This window comes from Hippichthys cyanospilos, chromosome 2 (genome assembly GCF_059441005.1).
Source record: "Hippichthys cyanospilos isolate Australia breed blue-spotted pipefish chromosome 2, RoL_Hcya_1.0, whole genome shotgun sequence".
Lineage (NCBI taxonomy): Eukaryota > Metazoa > Chordata > Actinopteri > Syngnathiformes > Syngnathidae > Hippichthys > Hippichthys cyanospilos.
This window is the reverse complement of record NC_142370.1, coordinates 17413338-17433007: the sequence shown is the minus strand read 5'-3', so window position 1 is coordinate 17433007 and position 19670 is coordinate 17413338. Positions and strand designations below refer to the sequence as shown.

The window sequence follows — 19670 nt, the reverse complement described above, 5'->3', positions numbered from 1 at the left end:
CTGAATCGGCATCAGTTTTTGTTTCCACACGGTCACACCGCGCAGTTACTTTGCGCATCCATCCATCCATCCATCCATCTGTATGAGTGTACTTTTTTTTACATGCGAGAGCATTTTTTTATTTAAAGGATCACTTAAAGTGAGTTTGCAGTAAAAAAAACAAAAAAAACCTTTTTTGTTGAAACCATCAGTATGACTCTATAACGGGGGTACCTCATTGTTCCTCTTGATTTTTAAGGAACCGTAGCACCTGACAATTAAAAAAACAACAACAACAAAAAAACAATCACACATGAGACGTGACTGACGAGGTGTCAATCAGCCTTGTGCAAAAATACTCAAATAGATACCAGGAAAAAAAAAGTTACGTCTTTGGAGTGCCATGTATAGATTCCAAGGTGTTTCTTCAAAAGTTAAATGAAGCAACAGATACAGCACAGCAATAAGACACACACATAGTGTTAAATCATGGGCCTTTTATTCGCTTTTGTTCATGTGAAAGCATTTTACAAAACCTCCATAAGACCCCACAAGTACTCAGTCACCTCGGCAAAATTTTATATGACACCAAAACCTAAAGTTGTGATGCTTCATTGACTTTTCAAAAATTTGGCTTGGAAGTTAGACGCTTGTTTACAAGGAAGTCATAGTGGCAGCAAAGAGGAAGAGTGATGCTACCAAAATGCCAAAAACTGTCAGTTTACAGTTGTACATAGCAGAGAAATGGAGGAAGGCAGCTCAAACGAATTTGGCTTGGGGCATAACCACATATTCAAAGGTCTCAGTGCAATTGTTAATATTCCAAGCCTAACACAAAATAGTATTCTCAAAAACACAGAAAAAAACTCTTCAAAGCCTGTTAATATTTACATCTGTCCATAGTATTTAATTTACATTTGTACCTATTCACAAACATTGTGGAAGACCTGCAGGATATGTACATCTGGTTCTATGAAAACGGTAACCTAGAATAACAAATATACACAGCTGAAAAAACTCTAATACACATGTGCTCCGTCTGATAGTAGGACATGCGACAAACAATTTCATGACTTCATGTCTAAATATCTCGTTATCGCATTATTCATTAGGGCTGAAAGTGAGCTTGGAGCTTATACCAGCTGACTCTCGCCATGATACGTGCGACACCCAGGACTGGTCAAACATCTGCATTTGAGGGAACTTGAGAAACCGTGCCCATCTGTATATGATCACGACTCAAGCAGTAAGCAGTCCTCATTGTTATTGGCAGGTAACATGAGCTGTTGCTCATAGTAGAGGCTCTTGGCATAGTTGATCTCTTGGGAGATTTTGAGAGCCAGAGTTTCACTCTTCACATGGACCTGTGGATTACATATGCAGAGAATTAGGACGCCAATAAGAATATCAAAGAAGCAACTGCGCATTCAAATTGAAGTGTCATGTTCCCACTGACACTAAGTGGTGCCACAGTATGGCGCACGTCTTACCATGGGCTTCTGATGGGAGGGGCCAGGGATCGCCACACCACTACTGGTACTTTCAGCCTTTTTGGTGAGCTGCACATAGACTTTCCCATGATCCTTAGACACCAGACTGTGGTAGAGGTCGTCATACTTGATCTCCAGGAATATAGCTTCACGGTCCACATGGTCTCCCGGCTTCAGGAAGTAAACGGCTTTGGAGGAGATGAGCACACTGTAGCTGTCAATGGGCTCTACTGCGATGAAGCTGTTGGGATTCGGCAAATAAACGTGTGTAAATGGATGGAAGGGCGTGTGTACAAATCCAGTGAAGACAAGTGACTTACAACTCAGACTGGATATTGTCTGCAAGATGGAAGAGCTGCTCCTGGCCATCAGCTTGCACAGCTGAATAGCGGGGCAGAAGACCCTGAGTACCTTTGCAGCAGCGAGGTTTCCTGACACGAAACACGCTTAGCCTGCAAAACACAGGAAGACCACATAAAAATACTATCATAGCTGGACATGTGCCAAAAATGAGGAATGTCAGAAAAAGGCTAATATCTCAGAAAGAGATTCTAGTTGTGTTTTTCGTCACAACGATCACAAATGGTTCTCTTGTCCCCAAATTGTTATGCCTCTGACTTGTTCCTTAAAGAAAGCTGTGACAATGGCACTGTGCAAATCAAACAAATAGAACTGAACTGAACAAAAGGCAGACAAGACGTTTCACTCACCTGTGGTTGCTGAGGCTCGCCATGTCCCGTACTGTCTGTGCTGTTTCCGAAGCAAAGTCCAGCGCTCCAGCCATCGGTTTGGTCACAGTGCCGACAAGACCTTTACCCAGGCCAGAAAAAAAGCCGCTGACTCCGCCCTCCGTCTTGACGCCTTCCACAGTTGAAGTTATGATACTTGTCATGCCACCTATGATACCTGAGAAATAATAGGAAATGCTTGAGACGCTGTTCCTCTGTGGCATCTTTATGCATTTTAAAGTCTTCAGCAAAAGGATTTGCATTAAAAAAATATATGTAATTTAAAAACCAAGATTCCTACAATAATTTTCAATATGGTGCTTAACAGTTCTGGGATTTTAGATATCAATGGGTGTTTTGTGATGAATTTAGATGATACTATGATTCCTACTGTACGAAATTCAATTTGGCGGTTAATCGTGGTTTTAAAAAGTACATTTTTCAATAAATGCAAGATATCTCTGTCATTGAAGCTTTTCGACGTCAGTCACGATATGATTGGCGGCTTGTTGAGTTGAGTGAATGAGCCGCCTCTTGGAAGTGAACGGAGCCAATTTTTTGCCTCCTTTTCGGCAGGCACAGAGAAGGACGGGTGTAGGGAAGAGGTTAGAACAAAGACAAATACAGTTACATGGAGGCTTCTATACTGTTAGGAAAAAAAACGTATATGTATACAGTAGGTGCCACCAAGGTGCCCAAAAGGTAACAAGAGTAATAGTCTTGCTCACAGACTGTCAAAATCTAATGTCAGCCAGTGATAACTTTTTAACAAAGAAAAGGTAGTAGTAGGTAGTACCATGAGCTAGTCCATGGATGCCTGCGACCAAGTGCTCGCCACTGGTGGCTCCATGGTATCTGATGTACTCTCGCTCCGTTTGGTGCCGGTTGTCCATGGTTTTCCCCAGTCCGTCAGATAAAGTTCCTGCGAACTGATTGAAGGATGTTTTAAATAGCTGTGTTCATCTGGCCAGATACTGACTATTTAACTACACGGAAGCAGCTTGACAGCAACGAAAGAAGTAAAAAACAAAAACAAAAAAAAAAACCTACAAAGTCGCCAACAATTAACAGTGGAGTGAACATGTACCTTGGCAGCAGAATTGGACACGCCGTGTGTCACATTTCGTATGAGGCCTCCCACGTTGCCATACTTGATGAGCTCAGACACCCCTTCAGAGACATCATTGAGAAGTCCGATTGGATTTCCTAGGAAGTCCACCGAGCCCAGGATCTGAGCTGCCTGGCTGATCAGCTCCTTCAGATAAAAGTACGTGCTCAGTATAGTGGTTATAGTTTGAGAGAAGTGCCAAATATTTTTGATAAAATAATCATTTGTAGCATAGCTGTACACCACCGCAGCACAGAATTATCACCCACTTCTCTGAAATGCTTGAGAATATCATTGATAATGATCTCCTGGGTCTCGTAGGGGTGCACCCGAGTGAACGGGTACATGTTGACGACGGCATCCTCAAAGCGGACCAGCGGAAATCCCAATGTACCTTTCAAAGCCTGTCATGAAAAAGGAACATTATGACATTTCGAGTGGCTGTACAAACGATATCTACATATATTTGTGTTGAATAGGCCCTGTGAAAAACAGACCCTATTTGTCTGCTAAAGCTAATGAGTCCAGATGTTTTAAGGTATATAAATCACATTCAATGTGGCTGTAAATGAAAAACAAGCCTCGAGCCACATTTTGGCTTAAGCGAGGGTGTCACCAACTCAGTCAAACCAACCACACAAAAACAATAATATGCCGTTTTTAGAAGTTGCATTGTTTTTTTTTTTTCAAGTTACAAAATATGAGCTTACCTTCAGATCAGCAGGCAGCTTGTGAGAGGTGAGCACACTGAGCTTGATCTGAGGCAGACTGATCTTCAGATTCTCAAAGTAGTAGCGTTTGGGAGGTCCTGCATCCTGATTAGGCCTCTCATGAAGGTTTTCATCCAGTTTCTCCAATTCTACAACAATTACATGGATAACCTTGTGAGTTGATACACACATTATGGTTTTTGTCTCCCGTTTGAGTTTGCGGGTCTTCTATTTTCAGGAGCTAATGCACAATCATCAAATTGTTGAAGAGACTCACGAAATTTTACAGTCCACTGACCTGCTTCTGTTTGCCCGTAGCCAAAAAAGCTGAGCAATTTGAGTAACAGCTTTTCTTCAATGATGACTGTGAAGCGCCCAGCTGTTACCATGAGATGCTGCAAATAACATCCAAGTTACATCATCAAAGAGGAAAAAGACTATGTTTATATTGCAGGTCAATTTAATTGTTTTGCCCTTATGTAGCATTAGAAATTGAATTGGACTACATGTCATGATCAGATTTAACCTCCCAAAAATCTGAATTAAGCATCATGTCCCATAATGCGAATAAATGCGAAAAATATGCGTGTGACATATATGTGATGATAATGTGTGATACTGACCTTGAAGATATCAGTGAGCATAAGACTGCTCGGAACTTTGACTGAGTTCACCTGCAAAGACGGACCACTGTCGCTCATAGTGCCATCAGCGGAGCTCGGAGTCACACACAGCATCACTGGCTGTGTGGTTCCCAGAAGCTGGTTGTCCACCTGATCAGAAGAATACAAACACTCAAACAACTCAATCAGCAGCAATTTAACATACAGTGTCATGAAAAAAAGTGACTTGAGTTTGAATAATTCTGAAGAGTGGGCCAAAATTCCTACACAGTCATGCAATACATCTAGACACACAAACATTGCTGATAAAATCTGTTTCAACTATGAGCAATCTGCATCTCACCTGAATGTTTTGAATGCTCAATTCCAATACCTCATTGGCAGCGGTACGTGTGAAGTGGACGTCTATACCGGATAAAGTGGCGAACACAAGCTCTTCTGGGACCTTGTTGACCAAAGACACACCAATACCTTCCTCCATGTTCACTAATACCTGGTAAGAATGAGGTGAGCGGATGTCAAGTAAACATTTATTTAAGACAGTCAATGAACAAGAATCAAATGAAAAATACTTTGAATGTAAAAATAGGCCAAATGGGGCTAGTTCAGAGGTCACTTCTATTATCTTCTTTTTTTCAAACATGTGGGATTTTTTTTTGGTAAAATATTGAAATATTCAGCTGAAGCATTGCTTTTATTTGATCCGGATTACTGAAATCAGTTCAAAAACATTTTTAGAGAATCATTCACGGGTTGCACGGTGACATTCTAGCTTGATGTGTGATGTGGGCAGTTGACCCGATAATTACGTGGCTGTATGTTTTGTAATGAAACTTAAAACAACAAATGCAAAACAAGAATAATGTAGTAGTTTTATCCAGGAATCAAATAAAATGTATGTCAACATGTGTCAATATGATATGAGGTGTTATAAACAGAGGCAGCACTTAGAGGAGCTTGGTGAAGATGCTTGTATCTCATTGCTTTTACTTCAAGTTCCTGTTCGGGGTCTTTCTTCTTCAATTCCTCTTTGCTCCTGTCTGGCTCAGAACTTGGTGACTTGTGGATCACCCTCCTTTGGTTGAAGTCACTGATCTGTTAATGAACAGTGAAAGAAGGTGAAACAAAATTGTGTGAGCAGGAATTTCCAGGCAGACCTCCTGCTTATCAGGGGTTACGATAGTTTAGGAATATTGATCATTTGTGTTTTGTTGTTTGTCAAGAGTTATTTATGTGGGGTCAGGGTTTTACCTGCAGAACACGCGTGGGTCCATCTGGCAACACTTGAACAGACAATACGCCAGAACCAGGCCTCATCTTCTGGTTGATAAATTGCTGTTCAGGACCAGGTTCGAGAAGCCCAGAATCTGGTCCCAACACCACCTCTGCACCATCGTACAGGCCTTCAATACCACCCCTTACCTGAAAGGGAAGAGGGCATCAACTCTAATGGCCTCGAATGGTAAATGTTTAATTCTGGTTCTGATTGAGCTTGCTGTAACTTCATCAGTAGTGACAGGTGGAAGGTCTGAGGCAGCATCTTGAGGACCACGGGTTCATATCCTAACAAACTAGATCTTTTACTGTGGTTCTTGGGCCCCATAAATCAGTCTGGCGATCTTTCCTGTGGTGTTCTTCTCGGGTCACACTTGGAGCCCATCTTTTTCACCCTCAACATGTTCTCTTCAGTGATGTCATCAGCCGAGTTTAAGTAAATTTTGTTTGTCTGTTTTTAATGTAAAGAAAGCAGAAGATGTTAAGGGCGAGGCATGATTGCATGACTGCAATGCGGGCTGGATGGGTTAAAACTAGTTTTGCTTGAATGGAGCAAAATATTTGCACAAAAACTGCCAAGCAAATTAGTTACTTGCTGTAGCAATCATTGATAGCATGTGCCAAAATTTGACACGGTTTACTAGCAGTGTTTTCCATAATAACGTTTAAAAACCCTTATACACTAAAATAAAAAGGTTATGATGCTGGTTTTAAATACAGAAACTTCAGGAAGGCACGTGGGGAATCTGCCAAATAGTCTAATTCTTGTATAAGTTTGAATATGACAAATTTAATAAAAATAATGCAATAAAAGTTGAAGAAAAATGATAACTGCTATCTATATCTATCTGCTATCGAGAAAAAAAAAAATGAAATTAAGTTTACATCTCCACCTGTACTACTAGCCGAGGAAGGCCACAGGTCAGCATGCATGAGCTGAAATGCCATGTCTGGGTTGTGCTGCGACGAGGGTCCGGTCTTCTTAGCATCAATGGCTCAAAACTGTTGGAAGATTTAAAAAAAAATAAGAACAAATTTAAAATGAAAAGACATTACTTCCCACAGATCTCTGTATTCCAAATACGTAGTCCAAACATTTGAATGTTTGATTTGCCATATGACAGACTGCATTCATTTACAAATCCAACAAAAATATAGTACTGCTATAATTACTGTACGTCGGTGAAATGAAAGTGCAGTCACACCAGAAACATTCTTTACCCAGACATATTTATATTTAACATTATTGTATGGCAGTCAGAATATAAATAAAATGTGTATTTCTCCACGTACAAGATGACCTTGCGTATAAGTTGACCCCCTTTTTTTTAACTTCAATTTGGGTGAATTTTACAAAAACGTGAGTCTACGCGAGTGGTTACACGTATCATGACCCTCCAATTAAAACACATGGTGTGTGTTATTAAAATGACAAAAGTACGGGACTTTTAGACGCAATTCTTCATTGTATATTCAATATACAATGCCCCATTTGGCCTATTTTTACATTTTACATTCAAAGTACTGTTGCGGTTATGGAGGGGACGGGGTAGGGGTGGGGTAGACGAGACAAGGCTGAGGTAATGTGCACTGAAACTAATTTGCAACAATAAAACGATTTGAAGTTTCAATGCTTTATTTTTTGACACAGTGAAAAGTGAATTAATCTAAATGCCCTAAAAGTCATCATCACTAACTGACACGTCAAACAGGTCCTCCCATTTAAATCCCAGACATCCTCTCGTTCCTGCTTTACGCAAACATCCTTGATACCCTTTCACGGGTAGTCATTTTTGAACCTGAACAATTTGTTTGAAATGGAGGTCTTCGGAGATGATTTGCTGATCATCTGACTTGGGACGCTCTTTGCCCAAGTGACGACTGTGTGAGATCAGAGTGTGAAAGGTTGCCCTTCTCTGTTCCCCCCCCACCTGCCGACATCCAATGCCGGCTTGTTCAAGCACACATCCAAGGGCTGACAAATCAAGAAGCCTTGTAAATGACATATTCTTTCACATTCGAATTAATGTTATTCAAACACAGATAACGTGGAAATAATTGGTTTGTTTCAAGTTATGCGGGTAAAAGTCAACCCCCCCCCAATATGTGGGTTGAAAATGAGGGAAAAAAACTTGACTTGTACACAAAGTAAAACGGTAATTGCAGAACAGACCTGATAAATGACCAATTACCGATATTTTGTTGAAAGTCTATACAGGCTGTAGTTGCATATAGCGCTAACCTGTTGTCACTAACAGCTGCAAGTCCTGCTATGTCCAAAACCAAAGAAGAGTCCATTGGACGTGGCTGGGCAGGCTTGCTCTGAGGTGGTGAGGAACCTTCGTGACACAGCATACCAGCACCTGTCATCCTCCACAGTTGGGAGCGCTTCCCCGGCTCCTGGTCAATGAAGATTCCATTGTAATTTTTACAGGAAAGTATATTTAATATCATTCTTTGATTTTTAAGAGCAAATTGACAAATGATCCCTTTTAGGAAGGATTGCTATACAAGTAAACAGAATATCCAGAATAAATGAATACCTTCTTTTTCAAGATGACCCTCTGTGTTTTTGTGTCCACATCAAGAACCAGTTCAGCACGAGTTACCAGATTCTTCTTGCCAAGAGGCCTCCTGCCACCACTCCTTCACCAAAAAAGTAATTACTGCTCATGTCTTTAACGATTAACATTGAAAAAAAATGCATCCTGTAAAACTCAGTACTGTGAAAAGGTATGCGTGGCGGCGATGTAGATAAAATTCTCATAGTAGAGCTTGTTGTATTCTCTGAAGAAGTTCATGTCAGCTGTGACCTCTGAGGATCTGGCTCCCTTGACGGTCAGAGTCAGGTACGGCGGTAGTGTTTGCTCATCACAGGCATAGTCCAGTTCAGAATCTGCCTTCACCTCAGTGTGCAGCTTGATGTCAACCACCCCATGCTGCCAGAATTGGATAGGAACCTAAAGAGATTCAAAGAAGCCAAATTTCTTACTTTGTTATCAAGCTGGACCATAGCACAACATTGGAGAAAAAGATTCATATATTTGTATATAGTATAATTTAGCAAAATTATACACGTTCTTATTGACACAGATGAAAACTTTAAATAAAGTAAATAAAATATGTGCTTCCTGTAGATCCTGTTGTTTGTGATGTGCCTTACAGTAAGTACTTGCTTAGTGTGTTTAAAGCGTACCTCAAGTATCCCGCTTTGATAAAGTAAAATGTAAAATGTAAAAAAGGAAAATGTAAAATGCCATAAATAATTGATGTTCTAATTTTTGTGTCTTGTCTTGTACTTGCCAAGGGTATTACCCTTGGTTAATTTTAATGCACTGTGCCATGTCAGGATTGAATGTGGCATCATTTGTTGATTTGGCCAATCCTTGCACCCACCAGTTGCTACTGAGTGACTTTTTTAACACTTGTTAACAAAACTGTGTAATGTCCCCGCTACCCGCAAGCAAGCATGGCTGCGGGCATGTTGTCTCTAAATAAGTCTCAGCAGATTTTTTTAAGCTGGCTTGAATACAACCAGCAAAACCTCAAACCCATTTGGAAGCAATTTTTCTTGATAAACCATACATGTTTTTCATTCTGAGCACTGGGGCAAAAAGCCATATAACAAAGCAGGGGCCTACTTCAGAGATGTTGTGAATACGGAATGGTGGGGGCAGTTGATCAGCGTCAGTAAAAGAAATCTGATACGTGGCTCCTTTGATGGTGATTTCTGTCCGCAGAAAGAAGCAATTCCCCAAGGTGTCTCTGGAAGACACAAGATCATTTAAACCACTTAAAACAGTATACACACACACGGACACATACACACACACAAATATATATATATATATATATATATATATATATATATATATATATATATATATATATATATATATATATATATATCTATAAATATATATGCTGCTTTATCTTTCATTATACATTAATTTAGAAAGCTATCTATTGTTTATCAATTATGTAAAGCACATTGACTGCCCATGTGAATGAAATGTGTAATATGAATAAATCCGCCTTGCCTTGCTTTAAAAAAACATGCTGACAAGAAGAAAAATAAAAAAAGCAAAATAAAAAAAAGAGGTGCTTGAGCTATGAAAAAAAATCCCTAAATTTCCACCTCTATGGATTTTTCGATAACCTTTGCAATGTCTCTCTATCTCTGCAGTAACCTGCTAATGAAATTCTTCTGTTTTAAGCAGCACAATATTCAATTGTTAGGTGTTGTCTTAGTCTCATGATGTCAGTGAACATTCAACATGTCAAAAGTGAACACTCCTAAAAAGGGGGTTTAATTTTTTTTAACTCAATCAGGAAATGCACAGTATTAAGTACATATTCATTGGTTTAAGCAATTCTAGGATCAAACATTGCATATTTTGTCAGAGCAAGCACAGCAAGAAAAAGAACTGACATTGAGATATATGCATTCAAGTTGAAACAAGGTCAAATTCAAATCACATGTAAAGACTCTACAGTGATCCTTCATTTTTCGCGGTTAATGGGAACCGGAAAACCCCCCTGAAAAGTGAATTCCAAGGTAGGATCCCCCCTACCTTTCTTTCCCATTGCCAGTGATCTAACCGTAGTATGGAAGTTGAACAGTCACCTTTTGGGCACAAACTTTGTTTTTCAAAACATACTGTAGCAGAGTGAATCAGTGAGTGATGAGCGCCGCTCACTAACTTTCTACTCTCGGAGCAGTATGGATTGGTACCGCTACCTCTCCACATTGCATTGCAATTGTTCTTAAAGGGCCAGCATCAGTCTGTGTCGTCCCTCTGTTCAATCTGCCCTCACCCCACCCTAACCAAGTGAGTCTCGTGTCAATCTCTGGACAGCTCATCACAGCTACATGCACACAGAGTCAAGCAGAGTTCTTGACAAAACACCCTTATAAACAGCTAGATGTAGACGAGCAGTGGTTCCGTTATAAGCAAATGTGCCTTCATTTAAACAAGATTTTTTTATCAGGGCTGTTAAGCCTGCTTCAGACTCCAAATTAGGACTGGGCATGGGAGTCTTGCAGTGCATCATAGCAGCTGTGAAATGACAGTCCTTTGAGGTAAAAAAAACGAAGCACCAAGGCCGCGAAAAGTGAAGCGTGTGGTGAGGTAACACTGTAGTGCATTTTAGGTTGAGTCGTGTAACAGGTGTAATTTGAAAAAGTTGAGGATGGGAGGTCTATATATTTCTCACCTCATGTTGACATGGAAGGACTTGGGTTTGTTGACCTCAAAGCCTCCTGACCAGGTGCACGTTAGGCTGTCCATTAGGCGCACACACAACAGTTGGTCATAGTCATTTCGGGGCCAGTGGAAGACAACGCTGGAGCCTGGTAGAGTGGAGATATAGCCCTCTGGATTTGCTGTACCCTGAGAATGAACAGGTGGAAATAAGCTCAAATACACAAACAAAGCATCATCTTTTTGTATTGACATCAGCTTGAAGGCAAATGGCCTAATGAATGACATTAGTAGCTGACTTTTGAGTTTGTTTTTTCTGTTTTTTTTTGGCTTTAGCAAGTGTTAAGTTCAGTGCTGGCACAGTTTCCATGCTCCCCGCAACTGTTTTCTGTTTTGTTTGTTTTCTTCCGTAAAATAAATGTCAATCCCGCCCACTTTTTTTTTTTATTACTTGGGGTTTTTTGTCATTCACAGAGGGTGGCTCGTAATTCAAATTTTGCCTTCCGACACGACAGCAGGCAAACTCTAAATGGTTAAGTTAGGTTAAATGTAAGTGAAGTACTTCTTCACCTTTCCTCGAGCAAACTCTCTTTGAGCAAAGGCAAGTTTATGTGAGGAGCTGTTATCCAGCAAGTAGCGGGGGGCAAAAGTTACAATGTGAGTGTCTCTGTAGCGTCCTTTTCCATTGCGCACACTGATACCTGTGTTGGAAAGACAAAAAGAATGAATGATTAATTAAATCATTTAGAACAGGCATCAAGCATTCTTTCCCCATGGATGCTAGAAAACACCGTTTCCTGAAGATATTAGATTCTGAATCCGTTTACATGTTACATCATTACATGTTTGCATCACTGGTGACTTTTTGTATTTATCAATGCTACATCTGAGTATTACAATGGTGGTTCGGGTGTATTGACTATTACTACATTCCATTATATTTAAGTAAGAATTACTAATTGAAACAATGTAGGAATATAACAACTTGCCAATGTTGTAGATGAGTCCAGGTCTGTTACCCTGTTGGATAACTTTCACCGCCCTGACACCACTCCCCCCATCCAGAGAGAAACCTTGGCACCAACCTGGAACTCCATCTGGATGGATCCCTTTTCCAACCCGCATAGTGCACCTGATTTTAAGAAAAACAGGGAAAAGGTGAATACAAAAAAAAGTTATTTCTACTACTAAGGAGGTATTTAAAAAGTCTCAAACTGCAATTGTGTTGCTGAAAATGTTACAATGACACATAAGTCTATGTTTTCATACAAACTTACATAGCAGGCTGTTCTTTGTCAGTGTAGCAGAACAGTAATGGACTGAGGCTTCGCGCTAATTCATGCTCATCAAACTGGCCTGCTGCATCCACCTTTCCATTATCTTGTCTGAAAATTAATGGCAAGCCTGAAAAAGAAAAAAAAAAAAAATCAGGAACAATCAGACCAAGTTTACTCTGGACAATGATGTATTTTTTTATTATTCAATGGCTAAACCTGTCTTGTTGATGAGCCAATAAGGTGCAGAAATCAGGATTCTGAGTGCGCCGTGCGCCCGAAGGATGATACGAATGGTGAGACAAAGAAGACGCTTGTTTGTGTCGTATAGCCTCATCCTTACAACATAATTCTGAGTCCCAGGAGGAATGAGCAGCTCTTTGCACACAGGGAAGTTCTCTAATAGAACACCTGAAATACAAACAGCATGATAAAGTATGGCAAATATATACTGTACTACTGTTTTTTTTCCTCTCTTACCTAGTTCCATGTTCAGTGATGTGTCCACAGCATGAAGCACAGCTTCATTTCCTGGCTTCAGTGAGCCTTTAATCGCAGTCCCCTTCACATAGTAGTTGAGGTCACAGGGTAGTAGGTTGGCCAGCACCATGGTGGGCAACAGATAGATAGTGTGACCTGGCTGCCGATAGATCTGATTTGTACTAGAAACCCTTTTGGCAGGTCGCTGGTCTGGGTAGTTCTCCTTTTTTATGACCACACAAAACCTTAAAAGTGCAGAGAAATCAGATGATCTGAGCAAACCTACAACAAAAGGGAGTACAATGTGTGAGTCAATAAATCTACCTGAAGTTACGTTTGAGCGTGTCATCAAAGTCTGCTGACTGGCAATCCCTTTTGCTGCTGCTGATCTCTCCGGGTCGCTCCACACTGGTCCAGTGGATTGGAACTTTACAGAAAAATAAGCCCAAACCTTTGGGACGTGCCTGGAGCCGCCATGACGTCAGATGGAGTGGAACTGCCAAAACCTGACCAGGCAAAATTGGAGGCAAGACCACTGGTTCTGTTGACACAGAAATGCAAATGGTAAGGGAATGATGGATAATAAACACAATAATTTAGAATGTATAAAGGCTAGGTCCTGACATCAGAAGCTCAAGCAATCAGCTCAGTTATTTTGTTGCTATTTAGATGGGTACAGTTCAAAGTGAGCCAAACATATTGAGCATCAAGAGACATTGACCAACCTCTTTACATTCTTTCAAAATATAAGGAAAATGCTACAATACGCTTAAGACATTATGATTGAGTTGTGTGCTTTGCTTTGAATTACGAAATGAATTCTTGCTGCGGTGGTTCAAAAATCCGCAAATATGTTAGTCAACAGCTTCACTACAAAAATATTTGGTTTGGCTGAATCCTATTGTTAATGACAAGCCATAAAATGTGTATTTTTATGTGTGTTTAATCTATAATGTTTAAACATTTCTAGTGGGCTGAAACAGTAAATAATTCTAGTGCCATGGCTAAAAATGGTCAAGGCATTCTTTTCTTCAATTACTTATTGGTGTACATCTCAGAGTAAAATGTCAAACCAACTACCAAAAAATTGTTAATGCTCTGTATAACAGTAAACACATCAAAAGCCTGATGAGGCCATTTTTGGAAACTAACAAATAATGTTTACCAAATAATGTGTGGACATGAATGCCTTGGTACACTTTCATCTTGAAGTTGTTCATAGTAGTTAGTGTGTGGCGACATAACAGCTTAACTCGTTTAAGGGCAACTTTAGGGCAACCGTTGCTCTTGACTCCCAAAACAAACTTGTTCTGAAACGCCAGTTCAGGTCTTTACAACTTTTTTATGCTGACGTTGACATATAACACCTGTTGCCACTAGCTAGCAGCACTCGAGGTCTCCAATACTGTATAGGCTAGCGAAATATACGTAAATCACTGTTGATGCTGTCAGTTGACACAATTGCCGTTCTTACTGGTCACTTTTTAACAAACCACGCTGACCCAAATGTGCTGTTCCAGCTGGTAAATTTGTCTGTGAGACCAAAGTTTTAAGAGGAGAGATTTGCCTAAAATCTTTCTAGAGAGGAATGTAGTATGCCAAAAAATGTTGATCACCCAAAAATGAAAAAAGATGATTCATAATTAAGTGAAAATGTGTTAGTCTTCCATATTCATAAATGTTTTCAACCAAGCAAAAACGTATATGATTTTTTAAAATGTCTGAAAATTCCATTTGAAATTCAAATTTTCTGTAGAATATCCGAATACTAAAAATACTGCATAGACCTATTTTATCATTCAGGTGGTGGATTTTATTTCTTATAAATTTAAATTAGTTATCATTTTAATGACGTCGAGTGAGTTGGGTATTCCTGAGCTAGACAGTATTTTGTATAAGCATAAAAAGTGTAATTAATAGTCAGAAGATTCTGGCTTTCAAACAATATGTGCTATTTTGATGACCCATTGTAGACAAGATCTTGTGCAACATATATAGTACGTATGAGGAAGATGAGTCAATTAAATCATGAAAAATGGAGCAGTAGTAGCGTACTGTCAGGAGCAGAGGGGCTGTCAAGTCTGATCTCCATGGGAACATCAAGACGATTCTTCAAAATGAGGGCTGAGCGGACAGTTATGACCTTCCTGGCGGTTCCCTCCATTGTGATGGAGAAGACCACTCTGACCGGAGGCAGAGCTGAGAACTGAGTCAAAGTAATAATTACTACTACAATTTTCTGTATTTCATAGTTTTCCCAGTACCTGAGAACGTTAGACTTACATAGACATGAGGATGAATTATGTTTGTCCTGCTGATAGGACTACCAACCTGTAGAAGTGCAAGAAGGTGAGATTGGGGGGGAATAACATCATCAGATAAAAACATGTTCCAGCTAGGTTTGATTTGAGGCCATATTGTTTACTTACAATATTGGATGCGTTGTTCCTGTCCGGAGCTGCATACCGGAAGAAAATTCCAACTTTGTCCACAGACACAGGCTTTACTTGCTCCCATCCACACACTCGTACAAGCAGTTGGTGCAGCTTCAGCTCATGGGTGTGCCTGCATGAGGAAACAACGACAATCTGTAAATGACGTGCAAATCAGTCATATATGTATTTGTATTTTTAGGTAATGGATAAGGGGCTTGAGAAAATGGATGGAGTCCAGGAAGACTAGATGCTACCTCTGTATCAAATGATGGGGATCCATACAAATAAAAACATAAACATACTGCAAACTACTGTAGCCAAATGTTCTCATTACACCAACCCAACGGAAATATCCTACTGGTGTCATCCTGCTAAGATGTCTTTCAGTCGTACTATACAGCCTAGACAGTGATCCTTCCTTTTTCGAGGTTAATGGGGACAGGAACCCCATCCCCACGCGCTAAGTAAAAAACTGTGAAGTAGAATGTTAAAGGGACACTGTGTAAGATTTAGACGGTTTTTCATTAAAAATGAATACCTTAAATTATAAAATTAAAAAATGTGCAAATAAATGCGTCCTTAACGACCAACAATATCTTTTAAATATAATCGAGGGTCTAGTTATCATTAAATTATATAACATGGGGGTGGTAGCACTCCTCTGGAGGTCGCCATGTTTGTTATACGTAGCTACGGACAGCAGGAGGAGAAGTGTTTATTGCTGCGTTTACCGTAATGCCCTAAAGTTCACAAGGGCGCATGCGAAACATTACACATACTCCCTTTAAAATGTTGCTGAAAACTTTACCTGTGGCGAAGTTTCTCTCGTGCTTCAAATTCAAACGGAATCTCCTCCCCAGGAAACACCTCTCGCCACTGACTGACATTGTGGCTATCATCATTTGCTGGACCATGAATGTCTCCAATAGAGTCGGCACTACTGCTGTGAGAGAGCGCCACTCTGAAAAAAACAATTCAAGAACTTTATCTGGTGACCTGCTTGTCAGTCCATTGACCAAAGAATTAAGTTATTTTGCAGAAAATAGCTTTCATTTGTAAATGTTAAAATACATTATGATAACCTAAATGGGAATAACTTGCATGGGAATAGTTCCACCAACCTTGTGGGTGTTGTGGTCAGAGTGGCAAACCACATTATACATCCTGTATGGTTGCGGAGTGCATATGGCACAAATGGCTGCCTCTTCTTAGAAAGTTTAACTCCTGCTGTAAACAAAAAAAGGTTGGAGAAAGAAGCTCATTGAATAATGTCAACAATGAATTAAAACACAACTACATCTGATGGTCTTTATAGCTACTAATTGACAACAGCAAGTGCTAAGGAAAATACATAATTTTATATGAATTACACATTAGACAGACCTTATATTGATCATATGTACAATCAAACATTGCCTTGCGGTGAGTACAATGTATCCAGTAATGGTGGATAACGAAGACAGAATAACTGGTATTGAAGGAATTGGAGGTGAGAGTGTTACAGCTTCGAAGATGATCTGATCACTAAACTGAAGAGTACCTTTGGAGTCAGGTTGCTGATCAAAACTGGTCAAGCTGGCTGTGCTCCGAGTTCTAAGGTGGAACAGGGGAGCACCTGAGAAGACAGGTAAAACTATTAAAAAAGACACATATGGATATCCATCCCTCCATTTCCACGAAGCTTGTCTTCATTAGGGTTGCACGTGAGAGGCAGCCTATCCTAGCTGACTTTAGGAAAAGGCGGGCTCCAGCCAGGCCTGGCCGCCAATCGTAGGGCACATAGATGCACACCAACATTCTGATCTATGAATAACGTGGAGCATTCAGTTAACCCTTAGAAAATAATTTCTTGAGGAATGTGGGAACAAGTACACAAAAAAAATTGTACAAGGGTATCTAAAATTAAATTCAACACAGAAAGGCTGAAGGCTAGATTCAAACTCACTGTTAGAACTGTGCGGCAGAAGTGATGAACATTTTTTTTTTTTCCTTCATCACCTAATTATTTTTGTTGGAACTCACTTTGTCCAAAGCTAGGCGGGTCAACCGAGGAGCCTACCCAGGACAAGGTAGGTGAAGACTGGCTACTTTGTTCATCCTTGTTACAGTAGTCTGCTATCCAGGAGGTCTTGGTTGTGTTGTACTGTTCTGTATCAGCCAATCACAATTAAAAAAGTAAAATACAACAAATTTGTGCACCCAAACAGTCCATTTGAACAAATCAGTATGATATTCCTTTGACTCACCTAACAGTACAGATGTGATGTTGACGTCAAGTCGTTGCTTAGCTCGAACGACCATCTTGAGGCGGGCAGGATGTAACCTGCTTGCTTCGTGCTTCTGCCAGGACAGGAAGCAGGGCCAGGGCTCAATAAATGGCTCCCAGCCTGTCACACACAACACATGAGCTATTTGTCATGCTCGTAATATATAAATACACACAAAAAGGACAAAATACAAATTATACAAGCTCATGCAATTGTCAGCTAATATATGAAGCTGCACTGTAACTCAATATACTATATTATTTTCTGACATTTCATCCTAGACTTGTTGAAATGATGTTACATTTGGTTTGAAATATATTTCATCTAAAATGTGTTTTTTGACACAGTTTAAATCATAGACAGTTCAAATGTGTGCAGTATATCTGTATCTGCTAAATTTCTATCTAATGACAAAAGATCCTATGTCATTTACCTGCCAGTTCTCTGTTGTAGTAGTCTCCTGAAAGACTGAAGCTGGCATTTCCTTCCTGGGTGGAACCAATTCGTTGCAACACGTTAAGCCCTATAAGAACAAACACTCTGCAGGTGACAATTTGTACTGTAACCTTTAGATTTTAGATACAGTATTTATAACTTATATAACTTTGCTCTTCAAATATCGTTTCCCTGACAGTGAATTGTGTAATGTGCAACAAACTCCATTAATAAAACACCCCACTAGATTTACAGTATTCATCAACAAAACCCGTTAATAGGGCCGCCGTGAGCTGGAGCCTATCCCATCTGACTGAATAAGACACTTTGTCAGTCAATCAGTGGGCAGCTTCAGACAACCGACCATTCACACCTATGGATGATGTAGATAAAATTATAGCATGCCATGGTTTTAGAATGAAGGCTGAAGTACTTTGAGAAACCCACGCAAGCATGAAGAAAGCATGCACACTCCACATGATAGCAAGATCGACACGCCTAAATACAATTCAACAATCTTGTACCTTAAGTATAGACCACTTACTGGAGAAGGTGAGCTCAGCAAGTGGTATGTCACAGTCCAAACAGTCATCAATAAAACAAATGCAGATGCTCTCTGCCTTTACTTCTACACCAGACAGAGCAGTAGCGTGGCTCGAGGAACCAGAGTCATTTCTGGAACGTTCTTTGGACCGGCCTGCAATGTTCTCAGCATTCTCCAGCAGCCAAGTTGCAGCCAGATCCAGGTGACCTAGGAGATACATAATGACTTTCACCTAAACAACACTCGAGCCAGGTTAGCGATTGTCTTGGAGGTCAGATTCACCTTTACAAAGGATAAGGGCCTTTTTACAGTCCTCTTTTCGGAACCCAAGATCTTGTAAATGAATCAACTGCCCTTCTGTGGATACAAAATACATTTTCAATATAAAATTACAGAAAACTGTACACAAGGTAATACAAATTGATCAAAAGTAATCATTCTAGTTGAGAAATAATATTTTAGCATTTGAACAAATGTGGGCTGAAATGCTACAAATATTGTCATTTACATACCTATATGGGCGAGTTTTTTCTTCTTCTGAGAGTCTTTGGGCATATCAGGAGGCACAGGGTCGCAGGTCGATGAAGGTTTTACAGTAGGGATAGATTTGGCAATGGCCAAGAAGAGCTGAATGTCATTGTAAGATAGTCGGATGTCGAGAACAGGAAGTTGGATCTGCAAGATCACAGACCAAATGTAGCATTAATAGACAGCCAATCGAACCAAGTCCTTTTATTCTGTGAGAACACTTTCATAACATTGAATCTTGCAGATTTTTAATTTAGTGCAATCCTGACCTCCAGCAACGGCGGGATGTCCTCAACACTGAAGGCATCTAGCAGACCAGAGCTACTTTGGTAAGTGGGGCTGCCACACAGCTCCACCTGAACATTAACTGGATCAACAATAGACAATGCTGTCTCCTGTTCACTGCCAAGGCGGCAGGAGAACACCTGAAGGCGGAAGAATGACTCAGAATTAAAACTGAGGAAAAAAAAAAAAATCTCTGAATATGGGTAATATTTTGCATTCTTGCAATCTGTGTGCTTGAGGTATTAATGTCCATTGAGCTTAATGAGTAAGCAATATTGACAGTCTGAGGGTTTCACAGTATATAA

At 40.1% G+C, this 19670-nt stretch overlaps 1 protein-coding gene across 1 annotated transcript in view; it reads right to left on the bottom strand.

Annotated features, from left to right (window-relative positions):
- Positions 1–456: 456 nt before the first annotated feature.
- The window catches only part of vps13d (vacuolar protein sorting 13 homolog D), a 41000-nt gene continuing 21786 nt past the window's right edge, over positions 457–19670 (bottom strand). Inside the window, exons 33-70 of the mRNA XM_088407079.1 lie at positions 19350–19505; positions 19065–19227; positions 18835–18909; positions 18553–18759; positions 18007–18096; positions 17553–17693; positions 17329–17454; positions 16847–16921; positions 16428–16533; positions 16115–16267; positions 15301–15436; positions 15155–15202; positions 14927–15077; positions 13196–13412; positions 12872–13116; positions 12611–12802; positions 12395–12521; positions 12107–12249; positions 11688–11818; positions 11131–11306; positions 9555–9678; positions 8638–8873; positions 8457–8559; positions 8156–8313; positions 6807–6915; positions 5890–6060; positions 5629–5733; positions 4982–5131; positions 4639–4788; positions 4314–4410; positions 4016–4164; positions 3575–3709; positions 3285–3452; positions 2994–3126; positions 2180–2375; positions 1790–1921; positions 1470–1710; positions 457–1343 (exon numbers count right to left, since the gene is read on the bottom strand). Of these exons, the coding sequence (XP_088263205.1) occupies positions 1212–1343; positions 1470–1710; positions 1790–1921; positions 2180–2375; positions 2994–3126; positions 3285–3452; positions 3575–3709; positions 4016–4164; positions 4314–4410; positions 4639–4788; positions 4982–5131; positions 5629–5733; positions 5890–6060; positions 6807–6915; positions 8156–8313; positions 8457–8559; positions 8638–8873; positions 9555–9678; positions 11131–11306; positions 11688–11818; positions 12107–12249; positions 12395–12521; positions 12611–12802; positions 12872–13116; positions 13196–13412; positions 14927–15077; positions 15155–15202; positions 15301–15436; positions 16115–16267; positions 16428–16533; positions 16847–16921; positions 17329–17454; positions 17553–17693; positions 18007–18096; positions 18553–18759; positions 18835–18909; positions 19065–19227; positions 19350–19505 (5547 nt within the window). The 3' untranslated portion in view covers positions 457–1211. The remainder of the gene's footprint in view (positions 1344–1469; positions 1711–1789; positions 1922–2179; positions 2376–2993; positions 3127–3284; positions 3453–3574; positions 3710–4015; positions 4165–4313; positions 4411–4638; positions 4789–4981; positions 5132–5628; positions 5734–5889; positions 6061–6806; positions 6916–8155; positions 8314–8456; positions 8560–8637; positions 8874–9554; positions 9679–11130; positions 11307–11687; positions 11819–12106; positions 12250–12394; positions 12522–12610; positions 12803–12871; positions 13117–13195; positions 13413–14926; positions 15078–15154; positions 15203–15300; positions 15437–16114; positions 16268–16427; positions 16534–16846; positions 16922–17328; positions 17455–17552; positions 17694–18006; positions 18097–18552; positions 18760–18834; positions 18910–19064; positions 19228–19349; positions 19506–19670) is intronic.